The sequence below is a fragment of the Neofelis nebulosa genome, chromosome X (assembly GCF_028018385.1).
Source record: "Neofelis nebulosa isolate mNeoNeb1 chromosome X, mNeoNeb1.pri, whole genome shotgun sequence".
Lineage (NCBI taxonomy): Eukaryota > Metazoa > Chordata > Mammalia > Carnivora > Felidae > Neofelis > Neofelis nebulosa.
This window is the reverse complement of record NC_080800.1, coordinates 54,895,731-54,913,472: the sequence shown is the minus strand read 5'-3', so window position 1 is coordinate 54,913,472 and position 17,742 is coordinate 54,895,731. Positions and strand designations below refer to the sequence as shown.

General features: G+C 40.5%; 1 protein-coding gene and 1 long non-coding RNA gene across 13 annotated transcripts in view; one reads left to right on the top strand and one right to left on the bottom strand.

The window, feature by feature from the left end:
* The window catches only part of VSIG4 (V-set and immunoglobulin domain containing 4), a 29,442-nt gene extending 19,855 nt beyond the window's left edge, over positions 1 to 9,587 (top strand). Inside the window, exons 4-8 of one of the 5 annotated variants that reach the window (XR_009257241.1) lie at positions 1,093 to 1,155; positions 1,687 to 1,764; positions 6,221 to 6,325; positions 7,225 to 8,531; positions 8,870 to 8,988. Coding sequence is in view for 4 of the 5 variants with exons in the window: in XM_058714081.1 (XP_058570064.1) it covers positions 1,093 to 1,155; positions 1,687 to 1,764; positions 6,221 to 6,325; positions 8,510 to 8,531; positions 8,870 to 9,107 (506 nt within the window). In the remaining variant the exon portion in view is untranslated. Of the gene's footprint in view, positions 1 to 1,092; positions 1,156 to 1,686; positions 1,765 to 6,220; positions 6,326 to 7,224 lie in introns of all 5 variants that reach the window. The other 4 variants (XM_058714081.1, XM_058714083.1, XM_058714082.1 and 1 more) reach the window with 4 other exon arrangements.
* The window catches only part of LOC131502905 (uncharacterized), an 83,757-nt gene extending 67,311 nt beyond the window's left edge, over positions 1 to 16,446 (bottom strand). For 2 of the 8 annotated variants that reach the window (XR_009257243.1, XR_009257247.1), the window contains exons 1-3: positions 16,040 to 16,422; positions 13,122 to 13,180; positions 12,559 to 12,942 (exon numbers count right to left, since the gene is read on the bottom strand). This is a non-coding gene — a long non-coding RNA (uncharacterized LOC131502905). Of the gene's footprint in view, positions 1 to 11,244; positions 12,943 to 13,121; positions 13,181 to 16,039 lie in introns of those variants that run through there. The other 6 variants (XR_009257249.1, XR_009257245.1, XR_009257248.1 and 3 more) reach the window with 6 other exon arrangements.
* Positions 16,447 to 17,742: the final 1,296 nt, after the last annotated feature.

Below are 17,742 nucleotides of genomic sequence, written 5' to 3'. Positions count from 1 at the left end.
TGTTGCCTGTAGAAATATGTCCTTAACACTAACCCAGGAAGCTTATAACTGCCATAACCTTCACTCCCTGCTTATGCAGAGCCCCAAGGCTAGCCAGAGGTAAGGACTTACGACCTTCTCATGTCTTTCCTGAACATGAACACAGCACTATGTTTGGCAAGTGCATTCCTTCTAGATTCTTAGGAATGTGTCAGAGATTTTCATAGCCCCTATTGACATTTAATTCTTCAGTTTTTCCTTTTAAACTTTTTGGTCAGCCTCTTGTTTCCCTCAACTGTTATCCATTGCTTCAAGCAGATGTATGACACATATATCCTTTTCCCAAGGGAGAATTTTAGCACGGAGTAATCAATAAAGACAAGCGTTTTGAGTCAGAGAACCGACACACATGTCAAATAATGACAGTTGTTGGAAACTAAACTGTTCTGCTAACTCAAGGCTACTAATGGCCTGGGGAGGAGTAATGGATTTAGAAAAAGTTAGGATGCCACAAAATTGCTGTTATTAACAACATTTAGCTGTTTTTATCCTAAAAATGCTCCCTGGATTGATGCAAAACCTCTAGCTATTTTTTTTTATTTTGGAAAAAGTTGATTTTTGTTTGTTTGTTTAAAAAAAAGTTGATTTTTAAAAACTTTGCCAGTTATTTTATTGCTTTTGTACAGAAGTAAATACCCAGAAGTCATAACTCTACCATTTCCACTGACATCAACCCATAGCAATCTTCTTTGTAATACTTCCTAAATCTCTCTCAAGAAAATTAATAGCTAAATTTCATAAGTTACTAAAAGCAAAATATGTCTTTTTAATCCATGTTGAAAGATGCTCAGGACTATAGCTACACATTTATTAGAGGCCTATGAATCCTGGCTTAATCTTGCCTTAGAAAGATGTGAAGGATGACCAGGTAACACCCAACTTTTCAGCATCATAAGAAAAGTGTTGAGACAGGTCCAGGTATGGAGCTGACTGACCTTTACTTACTTTCTCCTACTTAGCTTTCTTTATTACTTACTTAATAATTTCTCTAGACCATTCAACTGTTCACTCAAGGGTACCAGGGCCCTTGACTGGGCTCCCTTTTCCTTGCAGACTCTTCCAAGTCACTCAAGACTAATACTGAGACACCTACAACCATGCAATCTCCCTTGAAAGGTGAGTTTTACTATGGTTCTGTGGGTGCAATAGAGGTCTGAAATGATGTCATGGAAACCAAAGAAGAAGGTTCAATGCCATTATATTTGTAATAAGAAGTTACTGGGTTCCTCAGAGAAAACATAGCAATAACAGAATGGAAATAAAAGAAAGGGAGAAATGATTAAAATGTTGTGAAGTAGAATAATGAATATGTATATTCTTCTTTGTGAGAACATCTGAGGCAAAAGTAAGAAAAGACTTAGAGTACTCATGTTAGAAAAGAGAAAACTCTGACTTATGTTTTGCTCCTAATCTGACTTTCTGTGGGACTTTGGATATGTTGCCCACCCTCCATGGGCCTCTTCCCACCACCAACAGTAATAAACTAAGATACATCATCTCATAGTACCAGTGGTCAATTCCTTTCCAGGAATTCTGGAGAGCTCAGAATAAATTCCCAGTGAAGTTACCCAAACTTTTCAGCCACCCTTTGCCTCATAGTTTTTGGATGGAAGAGAGGCCTCTGATCCTAATACCTTGTTCTTATAGCAACATCTACAGTGACCTCATTTTGGAAGTGGACCACTGAAGTGGATGGCTACTCTGGGGACACCAGTGCTGAAACAGGTAAGGAAAAGGACAGGACTTCTATCTTTCCTTCTATGCTCTGAACTTTGCAACTGAAACTTTTCACAATACACTCTATTCTGTGGCATTCAACTCTTCAAACGAATGCTGCACAATTGTCAAAGGCCCTGGAGATGAGCTTAATGGGTAGGATGGGGAGGGACAGATGCAGATTCAGTAATGAGTCAGAGTGTGGTTAAGCGGTAGTTGTGTTTTTAGCTGGTTTACTGTTGTCATAGTAATACATCTCCCAAACACTCTAAGCAAGAATAGGAATTGGACTATGACCTCAGCCAGCTCTCTTAGGGATGTAGGTATTGGATCATATAAGGATAATGTGAGGGCCTCGTTACTTGAGCTCTTAACCAGGGCTCACCAAGAAGCTTGCAGCTGATTTCTGAGTTCTCGAGAGTTTCAAGGATCCCTAAGTCATGGTATCAAAGATCCAAACCCTGAAGAGAAGCTTGTTTTCCCTGGAACTTAGCTTTTTTGCACTGGTATGACTGCATTGATTGTTAAAATAATGAAATATAGGGGCGCCTGGGTGGCTCAGTCAGTTAAGCGTCCGACTTCACCTCAGATCATGATCTCATGGTCCGTGGTTTCATGCCCCACATCCGGCTTTGTGCTGACAGCTCAGAGCCTGGAGCTTGCTTCAGATTCTGTGTCTCTGTATCTCTCTGTCCTTCCCCTGCTTTCTCTTTCTCTCTCTCTCAAAAATAAAACAGTGATTTTTTTTTCAAAAAATAATGAAATGCGTTCATACTACTTGATAATTAACTACTTCCCTTAATAATCAAGATCCCCATTATCAGCACAGCTGCCCTCACTTATCCCCTAGAACTCTCCAGATCACACATTGTCCTGCAACAAAAGTGTGTAGTAGAGACCGCAAGTTTATAGTAAACATCTATTTCGATTAGCTGATGCTAAATAGTGATGACTGTCACTATTGGTCTCATTCTCTGATTGTATACCGTTAATGGTGGACTTCTTAATGCCCATGTACTTCTCCCCTTTTGGCTGCACAACATTTTATCTTTAGGCATAGCCCAAAGCTGTTTTGTGGGCTACTTTTGAATTGCCACCTTTGCTTTGAAGCTTTCCATATTGCATGGCTTTTGCAGGGCAACATCCAATAAGACAAGGGAGATGAGAAGATAATTTTTGGAGAGTTATTTTGATAAAATGAGAAGATAACCCCAAGGGAATGGAAATTTTCAGATATTGGGTGTGTGCATTGCATCCTCTATCAAGTTTTGTTCTTGTTGTTGTTTTGTTTGTTTTTGTTTTTGTTTTTACTACTTGATTCCCTCCAAGGGAGATTCTTCCTTCAATCTCTAACGGTTTATAGCTTGGGTTCTCTTATTCCATCTTAAAGCATCAGAATACACATTCTTCTCAAGAGCACATGGAACATTCTCCAAAGTAGATCACATACTAGGCCACAAACCAGGCCTCAACAAGGACAAAAAGACTGAGATCATACCATGCATATTTTATGACCACAGCACTATGAAACTTGAAGTTAGCCACAAGAAAAAATTGGAAAACTGCAAATACATGGAGATTAAACAACATGCTACTATAGAATGAATAGGTTAAGAAAGAAATCAAGGAAGAAATTTTTTAAATACATGGAAACAAATGAAAATGAAAACACAATGTTCTAAAACTTTTGGGATGCAGCAAAGGTGATGATAAGAAGGAAGTATATAGAAATACAGGCCTACCTCAAGAAGCAAGAAAAATATCAAACAACCTAACCTTACACCTAAAGGAGCTAGAAAAATAACAACAATGAAGCCTAAAACCAGAAGAAGTAGGGAAATAATAAAAATTAGAGCAGAAATACATGATATAGAAACTAAAACAACCAAACAAAAACAGTAGAACAGATGAATGAAACCAGGAGCTGGTTCCTTGAAAGAATCAATAAAATTGATAAACCTCTATCCATACTTATTAAAAAGAAGAAAGAAAGGACCCAAATAAATAAAATCACAAATGAAAGAGGAGAGATAACAACCAACACCACAGAAATAAAATTATAGGAGAATATTATGAAAAATTGCATGTTAACAAATTGGACAATCTGGAAGAAATGGAGAATCAAAAAATCAAAGAAATACAGCTTGGATTCTCTCAGCTTCAATCACAGTTCTGGGGACCACAAATACTAGTTGTTTTTATTTTTTTTTTAATTCAAGTATAATTAACACACAGTGTTATATTAGTTTCAAGTATACAATGTAATGATTCAACAATTCTATACACTGCTGAGCACTCATCACAATAAGTGTACTCCTAATACCCTTCACTTATTTTACCCATCCCTCCACCCTCCTCCCCTATGACAATCACCAGTTTGTTCTCTATATTTGAGTGTTTTTTGTTGTTTCTTATTCTATTTGTTTCATTTCTTACTTAAATTCCACGTATGAGTAAAGTTATGTGTTATTTGTCTCTGACTTACTTATTTCACTTAGCATTATATCTTCTAGATCTATTTTATTCAAATGACAAGATAGTACTTTTTATAGGTGAGTAATATTCCAGAGAGAGAGCACAAGTGGGGGAAGGACAGAGAGAGAGGGTAAGAAAGAATCCCAAGCAGACTCCATGCTGTCAGCACAGAGCATAATACGTGCTTGATCATATGAACCATGAGCTCATGACCTGAGCTGAAATCAAGAGTCAGATGCTTAACCAACTCAGCCATCCAATGCCTGATATTCCAGATTTATAAGACAAAGTATTTTAGGGTCTGGTAAAAATAAAGCCAGTTGTAGCAACAAATCCTAAGGATAATTGAGTTTCTTTCTCTACCCCTCTCTATCCACTGATCTCACCCCTTAGATTCAGAATATTGTAGCTATAAGTGCATTAGACATTATACAATCTTTTCACTAAACTTACAGGGAAACTAATACATACTCAATAATTCGACTAAAGTCACTAAAATTTATTTTTCTAAGATGGCTATAAAAATAAGTGCCTCAAACTTAGTGCCTTAAAATAACACAAATCTATTATCATACACTTCTGGAGATCAGACGTTTGACACTTTGAGCTAAGATCAAGGTATCAGCAGGGCTGTGTTTTTTCTGGAGGATTTTGGGAAAAATTAGTTTCTTTTTCTTTTTTTCTAGCTTCTAGAAGCTGCTCATATTCCTTGGATCTTGGTCTCCTTCCACCATCTTCAAAACTAGCAATGCAGCATCCTCAAGTCTCTCTCTAATTCTGACCTTTTTTGTTTTCCTCAACTTTTTAAAAATTTATTTATTTATTTTGAGAGAGAGAGAGAACATGAGCAGAGTAGGGGCAGAGAGAGGGGAAAGGAAGAGAATCCCAGGTTGTCTCTGCAGTATCAGAGCAGAGCCTGATGTGGGGCTTGAACTCACTAACTGTAAGATCACGACTTCAGCTAAAATCAAGAGCTGGTTGCATAGCTGACTGAGCCACCCAGGTGCCCCACCCCTCTTTAACTTTTAAAAGACCAATTACATTGAGCCCACCAAGGTAATTCAAAATAATCTCCCCATCTCATGGTCAGCTAATTAGCAACTTTAAATATATCTGCAACCTTAATTCTTCCTTACAATTTAAACTAAAATTCTCACATGTTCTGGGGATTTGGATGTGGACATTTTTGGAGAACTATTATTCTGCCTACCACAGTCATACAGCAAGGAAATAACAGATCCAAGACTAAAAGCCCAGTCCAGTGGTTTCCTTCAGCTTATAGGCATAATTAGAATAGTTAACTCAGGAGACTCTAGAAATACGTTTTGAGGAAAAAGAAATCTGAGTACTTGCCCAGAAAGTGTGAAGAAAATAATTCTTTTGGCTAGACATAATTGACCAGAGTATCAATTAGGTAGCATTTTGTGAAGTGGGGAAGTCAAGGTACTATTTTCCTTTAAGAGAAAGTGAAAATATCTTGTCTTGGCCCCCTGGAAAGCCTGGATGACTAGTTCAAATGCCCAAGCCAATCAGCCATCAGTGAGTGGACTTGGAAGATTGTATTTATACATGGAGTCTCTTGCCTCTCTCAACTCTTTCTCGTAGGTTTTGGGTCTTGTTTGTCTCTCTGGATAGAAAATAAAGCCAGGAGAAAATTAAAAATGGAAAAGAAAATGTTATCGCGGGCTGCCTGGTTGGCTAGTTGGTTAACTGGCCGACTCTTGATTTCAGCTCAGGTCGTGATCTCATGGTTTGTGCTTTTCAGCCCCACATCAGGCTCTGTGCTCACAGTGCAGAGCCTCCTTCAGATCCTCTGTTTCCCTCTCTCTTTCCCTCACCCACTACTGCTCTCTCTCTCTCAAAAATAAATGAATGTTTAAAAAAATAAAAAATTTAAAAAAAGTTATGGGCTGGTTGGGCTGTTCCTTGGAGTTTCTGTTTTTAAACTCATTTTCAACCATATACCTCTTGGCCTTGTTTTGCCTCCTAGGAAAGGGCCTACCTACCTTTTCCATCATTCTCATCATTTCCCTGTGCTGTATGATGGTCTCCATCCTGGCTTATGTCATGCTCTGCTGGAAGACATCCCAACAAGGTTAGTTATGAGTATAACTGAGTGGCTTTTGTTCATTAATTCATTCTGACAGTATAGTTAAGCATAAATTCTGTACCAGCCACTGTGATAGGCACTTCAAAGAGCTCCCAGCCTAGAGTGGGAGTGAGAAAAGAAGTGTATGGAGATAGATATGCAAGCCAACAATGACAAGATGATGTGTGGAAGTTAATTCAGAAATCTTTGTTAACTAGCTTAATGAAAGCCATCACTGTAATGGTTTGTCTCATGAGGATGCAAGAGAAATGGAAGTCACAATCCTTGGCTTCAAGTTTATTACAATTTATTTAGAAGATTCAAAGTAGAAATATGAAGTTTATCAATAATCATACATAACAAAAAAGGCTATAGACTCAAAGCCTGGAGAATATAATCAATGATAAGGTTTCCAGAAGAAAGGAGAGTCAGTTAAGGCTGAAGAGATTAGCAAGAACTTTTAGGAGTAGGTGGGACTTAGACCAGGGCTTGGAGGATGAAAAAAAAAATTAGAAGGCAGTGTTCCAGGAAGAAGGAATTACATGAGCAAAGGTGCAAAAGCTTAAAAGATGACGGTGAGTGGGGCCATCAATGTAGAAAATTCAGAGGAGAAATTCAGGAGAAAAGGAAATTTTATTATTGATAACAGAGTATCTTAAATAACAGGCTAAGGAATTTGGAAATTTTTTCTCTAGGCCTTGCAAAGGAACTAAAAGTCAGCAATTTAAAAAAAATAAATGGATGACATCATGGAGGTGCAGTTATCAGGGCCATTTAATAACTGTGAGCCAACAGAGGAGTTAAAAGAGAATTTGGATGTTGATTTCTAAGTAAAATCTAGTTACACCTCAAAGCCTGCTGCACTGGCCATTTTGCCTAACATTAGTGTGTCTTTTTCTCCATAGAAGCTTCTATTCCCAAGTAGCCTAGTTTCCACCATGAGTCTCTGAAGCCAAAGAGGAGAAGGTAACCTGAGTATTTCCTTCTCCTGGGTCTTAAGTATAAGCTCAGGTCTTGGCTAGTCAGGGTGGCTATGACCCATGAGGCTGAACTTGGAAGTAGAGATAACTCAAGTAGCCACAAATTCCAGTGAAAACAACATTCATCATAGCCTCAATGAGATTAGGTGTAAACTGTAACCATATTAGATTGTTTCCCACACAAAAACCTTATAGGGCTGTTCATAGCCCAGGGAATAGAAGTCAAAATTTGAATTCCATTCAAGGCCCTCTCTGATGTGGCTTTAGCCTATTTTCTTGACCCCCATCACTCCTTAATTTCATTTCCAATCACTGGGCTCAAATAGGCAAATATGCCACATATACCTAATGCCTCTATGCTTTTCCCCTTTTGGATTGCCTTCTCACGATTGCCTTCCCAGAATTTCTATTTTTATCTCTCTATAATGGAGATAGCCTTAGGCCATTAATTCAATTTAACATGTGACTACTATGTGCCAAAGTGTGGGCATATAAAAAATTAGATAACACCTGTGGTATGGGAGCTATCAGGCCAGTGGGGCAGGTAAAACATGGAAACACAGGGCTGTATCACAAAACAGAGGGCCTGTGGCATGCTCTGTTTTCTTTCTTGTGTTTGAATGCATGCATCCCCAGTTGCATTCTTGAAAGTTTATAAACTCCTAGAGGGAAGTACCAAGAAACATCCATGTTTGTATCAGGTTATAGAGCCTTTAAGCCTGCACGGACTGCAGATCGTTCTCCTCCACAGACACTAGGGGGAAATGGTGACCTACTTCAGGATTTTTTCTGAGTGCAGAGTGGAGATGAGTGCATTTGGAAATGGCTTAGGCCATGGTCCCTGAGAGGCTAATTTAACCCCTTCTGCCTGGGCCCTGGCCTGGCCAAGTTTTCACAAAAACTCCCTGGGGATCTTTGGCAAGATTTCTGGGTTGAGAGTGGGTCCAGCTCCAGTGTTCCTTCCTCTACCACACCAAGCAACTGTTCCAGCCCGATGTCCTGAACCAAAGAGGATAGTAACAAAGTGTACTTAATCTTCCTTTCTCTGAGAAATCTGTATTCCTGTGTTTCAGTTTATCTTCCCAATACCTCCCAATGGAGATCTCTCTTTTTGTCTCTCCTTCCCTCATTCTTTGGTAACCAGTGTCCATGTTTGGCCCTTGTCCACTCCCCATGGAGACTTCTGACTTGATTTCTTCTTCTTTTCTAGAGCATGTCTGTGAAGTGGCCAGGTAAGATTACCTCTGCTTTTCCATCTTCTGACCCCTTCCCTGCCCTCATTCTGTTTGTCACTGGCATGGAAGAAAGAGAGGTTGGCACAAACACAATTCTAAACCCAGAGGCCTTCAGGGTCAGGGAATAGCTTTCTTCCCCCTCTGAAGCACCTCCGGAGGTTCTTTCTTGACCCACTGATGACATGGAATAATCCAGGCCCACTAGCCTCCTGTTCCCAGAAACCTTTAGTAACAAGAGCCTAAGGGTCAGTTGGCAAGAATTGGGGCAGAAGTGTGGGAAACTAGAGTCCCAGCTTCAAGCCCCTCTTTATGTGTGGTGGGATCTTGGGCCACAGGGCACATTCCAGGGAGGACAGCAATTCTGGTGAAACCTGGAGAGTGGCTATTTTCACAAGTGACTGCTCCAGTGAAGAGTCATCTTCCCAGACTCCGGGCATTGACTACTCTGACGATCCCTGCTTGGGCCAGGAGCACCAGATCATCACCCAGATCAATGGTGACTATTCTCACCTGCTGCACACAGTTCCTCCAGATTATGAGCTTTTGACCACCAAAGACAAAAGCACCTGGTAGGCCATGGTCTGCTGACATAATTGCCTATTCAGCCCCTGAATTCTGCACAGCCATCTTCCCTGCTACTTCCATTCCTGGATAGCCCAACAGGTCTTTCATCACTGAAGTTCAAAGAGTGACTGGCTTTGCCCAAGAAGTTATATGCACTTCAAGCAAGCCTGCTGCTGGGTCATGTCTTAGACCCTTCTATTATCCCTTCTGCTTCTTCTCTTCAAACACCAGAGGGAAGTTCTGATAGCACTGAGACGTGGTCATCATGCTTCCAGACAACACACACCTTTGGTCTCTTGCCACCAGAAGACCAGAGGGAAATGCAGCTTTGCCTGCTCGGGGGACCAGTTGTGTCCAGGATCACTTCCCTTTCTTCAGGGCCAGATACCTTTTTTTGTAACAAGCTAGGGTTAAGCTTTGCTCCTGAGCTGTGAGTCTAGTGCTCTGGTATTCTTTTGGTGCTCAATAAAAATCAAATCATGATAGCAACCTTGGTTATATTGGTCTTCTCTCAAGTACCCATCAAGTGATTAAAATGAGACTGGTTGAGATGTTTGGGGACTTGGAATTATGAATAATACCTTTTATTTTTTTTGTCTTTCTCTTTCCCACACATACCATCTTTACTTTACTTCAGATGTGGGCCCATCTGGGACACAATGAATATTTGGCAAATTCGTATTCAACTGTCTTCCATTCCCTTCCCTGTTATCCTGCCAACTCCATTTGGATGACTCTCTTAAGTCAATTGGAAACCTGAAAATGAGGGACCCCCTCTTCTGTTTCAGGGGACTGTGGAAGCAGAGATGAAAGGCTCCATTTATTTCCAAAGTATGAATACACCACCCTCAAAGATTTCTACCTCCTGGAATCCTGAAATCTTTGCAGTAGTTGTCTTCACCATAAGTCATCTCTATACACTGGTCTTCTTACAATGTGGGGGTCGAAGCAAAGAAATATTTTTCCTCAAGCACAAATGGGAACTAGGAGTGTGTGTGTGTGTGTGTGTGTGCGCTCGCGCATGCATACATGCATGCATGTGTTTGACAATTTGTATGTGTGAACGCATGCATACACCTTTATTTCAATCTCCTCTATGAGGACCTGTTCTAGGTTGACTCAACACTTCTTCCTTTTCTTCATGTAATTCATGTCAAATAAACTTCTTTGCTCTTCATGGAAGCTGTTTTTGACACTTTGGGTTCTAATGCAGCCCAAAGTCAGCTCAGGTTTCACCAGGAGATTCTCTCCTTTGGGATGATTACAGAAGTCAAAATAGTACACAGAAGTGAACAAGAATTATTCCTTTGCTTCACCACCATCAACCTGCCAAGTCCATGGTCAAAACCTCAGCATTTTCTTCATCCTCATATGCCAGGTTCACATAGCTGGTGAAAGGAGTAACTTATTCTTCCCCATCATGCTTACAAGCCTCTGAAACACGGACCCACCCAGTGGAAACCTCAGCTTCCTTCATGAAACAGCTGTTTCCAGACCCTCAGGGTCAGAAAAAAAGCCATTATTCTCTTCCTACTACCCTTAGAGAAATAAATGATTGGAGTTAAGAAGACAATCCTAATTGCATGTCAATTAATAAAAAGATCCTCAGTGGTGCCTGGGTGGCTCAGTCAGTTGAGCACCCAACTCTTGATTTCAGCTCAGGTCATGGTCCCAGAATTGTGGGATTGAGCCCCAAGTCAGTTTCCTTGCTGAACATGGACACTGTTTGAGTTCCTCTCTCTCTCTCTCTCTCTCTCTCTCTCTCTCTCTCTCTCCCTCTTCCCCTCTCCCCCACTTGTGAATGTTATTTCTCTCTCTAAAATAAAAATAAATGTAATGGGGTGCCTGGGTGGCTCAGTCAGTTGAGTGTCCAACTTTGGCTCAGCACGAAATTACAGTTTTGTGGGCTTGAACCCCATGTCAGGCTTTGTGCTGACAGCACGGAGTCTGCTTCAGATTTTGTCTCCCTCTCTCTCTGCTCCTCCCCAGCTTGCTCTCACTCTCTATCAAAAATAAACATTGAAAAAAGTTTTAAAAAATTAAAAACACAAGCAAAAGTAAATTAATAAAAGGATTCCCAAACCCAGGAACACTCCCCTGCTACTCCCATAGAAGCTATGAATTCCCAAGGACATCTCAAAGTCTCTTATCTTAGAAATCTTGGAGATTATTAATTTTAATTCTCCCATATTACATATGAGGAAATACATCCTAGAGAGGGACATGACAGTATAAAATCACATACATCAAGTCAGTGATAGAGCAGAGACCAGAAAACAGGCCTGTGAACTGTTAGGATCATATATTCATTGCAGTAGGAATCATCTTTGCCCCAAAACTAATATTTTTTTTCCATACAAGTCAGTAAGAGAGTCATAGGTACAAGGTTATCTCAAAACTGTAAGATAGGCTAAACAAACATGGGATGATAACAGAATTTGTCTTAGGCAAATAGCCATTCAGGGAAAGCTGGAAGAGAAAAAAAAAAGCAGATCTCCAAAGGAGAGACAGAAGATATGGAGTCCCTCTAGGGCATTTTCCCAGATTCTGACCAAGAGATGGCCCTGGGGGGGGGGGAATCCACAATTAGATAGGAATAAAAAATGCTTCATTCTGTAAATCTTTCTATTTGAGATTTCCAATGCAACATTAGAAAATTAAAGACACTAAAAATTCTGCAATAAAACACCTGTATAACTTTGAGTTACCAAATAATTTCAAAACACATTTGTCCTCTGAGCATATGTTTTTGCTCTTCCATTCTAGTCCTTGACCCTATTTCTCAGGAGGAAAATCCTTCAATGTTGATTATTACCTCACACACCCTGTAGCATTATGGTGACCACAGTTTAATTTTTTTCACAAATTTCTGAATAGCATCTTGACCCAAATCCAAGGATAATAGTCTATTAGAAAGTCAATCAGTAAAGATGTATTATTTTCTTTAACCAGAGCTACTGGGTGCAGGGATAGAAAGGGGAGACAGCAATTCAAGAAAACAGTATTTTCCTCACAATTTCGTGGGGAGAGTTAAAAATATCCACTGGAAAAGTTTATTAATAATTCAAGAGGTGCCATTGGACAATAGAAGAAATGGGTACATACAAGGGCTAAGGCAAAGTGTGTTCTTCAAATGAAGAAGAAAAAAAGTGTAGGTTGACTTTCAAAAGTCCTTGGAGAGACTGGAATTTTTCTGAGCCAGAACTATGAGAAATAATTGAGTAGGCAGAAAAAAAATAGATAAAGTCTTACCAGAAGGAGAAAAGACATGAAGAAGAAGAGAAAGATAAGGTCAAAGTGTGTCTAGAAGCCAAGGCTGAGTGTCAGGAAAGTGGGTTTCTAAGCCCTATCATGAAGCTTGTGTGAGAAGTCTGGTGTCCTTTCTAGGAGACTCTGTAAGAAGAATGTGAAGAAAAAAAATACAAATCAAAGAGCACTTCCATCCCTGGATTCCATATACCTTTTTAAGACCATTATGTCCTGCTTGGGCTCTGACAATGTGTGTAGAAACATTCCAGATCTGTGGCTTCAAGAGTTGCCTCACTTCTCCCCTGGCACCCTCAGATACAATGCTTCAGTTCCCTCAAGTCACTGAAAATAACCTGTGAAAGTTTAGTTTGTGTTTGGAGAGTGATCTTGTATTCAGCTGGCAATTTATTTGTTGTATCCCAACTGCTCTGGCTTGGAGCTGTTAGGCATATGCCGCACTTGGGGTATTTGACAAACTGACACTCTACCACATGGAGTGTCCAACTCAGCTTGTCAAATACACGGAGTGTGGCACTGCAGGAGGCCAGGCCAGGAGCTTCAGTGAGGAGGCAAGATCTTCCTGGGAGATATGGCCCTGGAGGGAATGAAAGAAAAAGGAGTCACACCCTGAGCCCCAGAGAAACTTCAAAGGCTAAGGACTAGCAGAAACATCAGAATAAGGAAGTGAGCAAAAACAGGCATAAGTCTCCCAACCAGAAGATGGATCCTTAAGGAAAGCCCAGCTGAGACTGCATATGAGGCCCCAGTGCTCACCCAGAGGTCCTCGGGCTATAGCTTTAGCATTCCTTGGAGTTCCAAGCTTCAGTTGGCTCCTATATGCATAAGGGAGAGAATTTGGTCATTGTCCTGCTTCTCTGACCTCAGGAAAAGACTAGGCCCCAGATTAGTATCCATGAGCCCACCCACCCACTTTCCAATGTCCCACAGTCTTGTGGTTATGAACATAGACTTTGAGGTTAAACATGGGCTTAAATTTTAACTGTCATTAAGTAGCTGGGAAACCTCAGATAAATTATCTCGTCTCTCTGAGCTACAGTTTTCCACATCCACAAAATGGGTTTGAGTACCTACATAATAAGTTATTGTGTGAATGGCATGAGTTAATGTATGCAAAGCCTTTAGTTCAGTATTTGATATTCAAAAAATGGTGGTTGTGCTATTGAGAAGGAAAGCAAGGGCCAGTGACAGTTGAATTAACAGGATCAGGACAGATGAAACAGGACTATTGTATGGCTTTAGCCTTGCCTAACATGGGCCCCCTTGTCCCATCAAGACTCAAGAATGGAAGCTATAAAAGAAACATCATCTAGTCTTACCCACTCATATTATAAATGAGGAAATGAAGGTTAATATTGAAGAAGGAAGTAGCTGCAGGTTATACAAGTTGTTCATAGTTTAGGGTTAGGCCTTATATCACCTCATTGTGCCTTTCAGCTTTCCTCATTGTTTCTTTTAGCTCTCTGCTCTGTATATATATCTCTCTCTCCAGGAAAAGGGAGACACGTCCACAATGATGGCAAAAGACAAGCAGTAGGTGTGGCAGTGAGGCATTGGGATCTTTCAATCCACAACCATTAGGGAACTAAGGAAGCTTCTAGGAACATGGTCATGTCTGGAATTTACAGAGTAATTCCCTTGGCAACATCCAGATCTTGTTGATAAAAAAAAAATCCAGGTTGTCTGTGTCAAATGCTTCACCTTTCCAGCTGTGGCAGTTGATCTGTGAGAAAGTAGCTGGCTCATATTAAATACTGGTATGACAAGTGGCAAACATTACATGATTGTCAGGAATAGAAAAGTACCCCATGAGGCCAGAAGGCCTTATTTGAGCTAAGACAAGGCAGAGGGACTTGTCTTTTAGGAACAACAATATTTTTTAAAATATTATCTCCTTTAGTTTAATAGATGTTGATGAGGGGATGACATGCTTCTCCAATTTGAAATATAGGAGTGACTTTAAATACAAGTCTATAAACAATTTTCTCCATCCCCTCATTTTCCATACCACTCAATTCATCCCAAGCCACCCACAGCAGCAAAAGCAACAATCTTGGTCACCATATACAGTATAGTGGGAAAAATCAGACAAATTTGGATTCTAATGCTGCCTTGAGTACCAACTAGCCAATCATGGCATTGGGAAAATCTTTCTTTGAGCTTCAGTTGTCTTCTTTGGAAATGGGAATAAGAAGATTTACCTGGCAGAATTGTTAGGAAAGTTTTCTCAGCTTTTCAGAGCTTCCCATATAGGAGCTAATAGGCACTGTGGCTCAGTCCCTGCAGTTGTGGGTGGAGGCCAGCCAAGAAAGTTGATTAATAGAGCTTGCATTCAAGGTGGCAAGACAGAACTGGACTCATGTCCAGAAAGCTCTATCATTACCCTCATTGGCTACCGGCTCCTGTGAGAAGACCTGGATAAACTGGAGGTGCCTGTAGCCTCGTGAAACCTCTTTCTGATTTCATTAGAAAGAGAGAGAGAGAGAGAGAGAGAGAGAGAAATATGAAATGGCTAAATATTCCTTCTTAGTATACTCGAAATTGAAGAGCCTTATAGACCATGTCACCTCAATATTAATGGAAGGAGTCAGTGGCTGAGCTGAAACCAGATAGGTTTTATTCCCACTCTTGATGTTCTAGTGCATGCCTCTCCAAATGAGTGTGTATAAGAAAAACAGGTTCAGGGCGCCTGGGTGGCTCAGTCGGTTAAGCGGCCGACTTCGGCTCAGGTCATGATCTCGCGGTCCGTGAGTTCAAGCCCCGCGTCAGGCTCTGTGCTGACAGCTCAGAGCCTGGAGCCTGTTTCAGATTCTGTGTCTCCCTCTCTCTGACCCTACCCCATTCATGCTCTGTCTCTCTCTGTCTCAAAAATAAATAAACGTTAAAAAAAAAGTTAAAAATAAATAAATAAATAAATAAATAAATAAATAAATGAAAAACAGGTTCAATTGAAAAAGGCTTGCCAAACCCATGGGAAGAAAATGTGAATATCGACATAGAGGTATTAAGGAACTCTGAAAGTTCTTCTCTTAGTGTGTCATACTACACAAAATAAAATCATTTGCCCCTAATCTACCTTAGCAGGCCTAACACAACAAGCAGCAGGATGTATCCTGCTTCTGAACCAGTTGGACCTCCTCATATTGGAAGCAGTATGGATTTTTTTAGGCATGGTTCAATCCCATTCAGCCCCACCCAGATATATTTATTCAGCATCTCTCTTATGTCTTTCTCAACAGAGGGTCGACAACCATAAAAATAAGGGATATAAAAACTAAATGAGCCTCTAGACACTATTCGTCTAATATTTCCCTTCCTTTTCTTTGCATAAGAGGCCAAAAATGTGTTCTCGAAAGGTGAGAAGACTTATCAAAGATACATAGTGCGTAAATGGCAAATTCAAGACTGCTATTCAAATTTCCTGACCCATGATTCCAAAGAACACTCCATTTCCAAGTGGCTAGCTCCTAAACAATGTTTTTGAGGAAGAAATGTTATCTTTCCTTCTCACCATTAGAATTTTCAAGATAGAAAACCAATGGGAACCTTCTCACCCACCCTTCACTCAGAATCTCTGAGGAGAGTCCAAAGAGAATAGGGTAGGTAGGTTCAAGCCACCCTTGGACCTCCCCCAGCTTGGGAATTCAAGCAGAGAGGGAAAATGGATATTATACCTGTTACTGGAGTGGTGCCTTGGTCTTGGAGGAGGCAAAGGTTCCCTGGTGATGAGCCAAACTGCAGTGGCCAGAGGTAACTGGGCTTTTTGCCTGGGGCAGGAACATCGTGTGTTTTGAAGGGTCCTTGATGTCTTCAAGAGGAAACATAAATGAGGAAGTTAAGGCTGAGTTTAACCAACGGAAATCTGGGTGAAAAATGACAAAACAGTGCTATTGTGAAAGGGCCCATTACTGCAGCAACAGTTCCCACTGCCATGCACCCCCCAGCCCATTTGTAGCTGACCTCCTACAGACAGTGGTTCTCCAAGCTGCAGAGAGTTGAAGCAGAAAGCCTCTGGCTGCCCTAGGCTCTACCTATGGGTCAGAGTTTTCCCTAGAGTTAATGAGGAATGGGTTAATGAGTTAATGAGGAATGTCAGAGCTGAGACATTATCAAATGAAAATCTACATTGTCAAAATTGAGAAACAGATCTGAGGGATGAAAGAAAATGATATCAAAAAGCAAATTAGTGGTATATGTGGAATTTAAATCCACTTCTATCAACTTCAAAGCATGTGTTCTCTCACTCTGTCAGAATGTCTTCAGGTCCTGAAACACCCTTTTTACTTCCCCTGGCACAGCTTCTCACCTGGTACAGCTACATAATTTGCAGGGCCTAGTGTAAAATAAAAATGGTGGGGGAGGGGGCTCCTGTAAAAAAAAAAAAAAAAAGAAGAAGATTTCAAAATGGTGACAGCAGAATAGTAAGCCAGAACACCTGGGTGGCTCAGTCAATTAAGCATCTGACTTAGGCTCAAGTCATGATCTCGTGGTTAGTGAGTTCGAGCCCAGCATCAGGCTCCTCACTGAAAGGGCAGCTTGGAATTCTCTCTCTTTCTGCCCCTTCCCCATTCTCTCACTCCCAAAACAAACTTTTCCAAAAATAAAGAAGAAGAAGAAGAAGAAGAAGAAGAAGAAGAAGAAGAAGAATATTAAGCCAAGTGTGAGGTATTTCTAAGTATGGGGACCTGGGAAACTTTACAGGTCACATGGCTATAAAGCTGGCCCTGCTGGCACAGCTCTGACCACAGATCACATTTTGGAATGAAGGGCCTTACAGAAGGAAGGGAAGAAAGAAATTCACTTCTATTAATAATAAAATTATGTGCTTTACATGTGTTATCTTATTTAATCATCAACTCTTTGGTATGGTATGAATTATCATTATCCTTATTTATATGTGAGGAAAGTGAGGCACATAAAAGTAAAGTGACTTACCTAAAGTGAACAAAAAACTAAGAAATAATGGAGAAGATATAATTTCCACTCAGGTCTTTCTGGCTCCAAAAGTTAGGCTTTTTCTACTCTCACACACTGACTACAAGGAGAGAAAAAAGTAGTTGACCTTGAGAAGAAAAATATGGTGCCAGATCCTTAAGTTCAATTGTGACTTTCAGGCTTCATGAAGGACGTGAAAAGTGTGAGAAGAAATTGAGTGACCTCTTGGTGCCACATGTTTGCAATCTTTGGGCAGTCCCCACTCATAGTTTGGAAGACACTGGATTCCCGTTATGCAGTATTCTACATCATGAATCCTGATGGTATTGAAGAAGAGAGAGGCAATTTTTTTTTCAATTATTTTAGGATATACTTGTGATTGCCTTCAATGATTGCAGTGCTCAAGTCCCAGTCCTTAGTCTACATAGCAGAAGTAGTACCC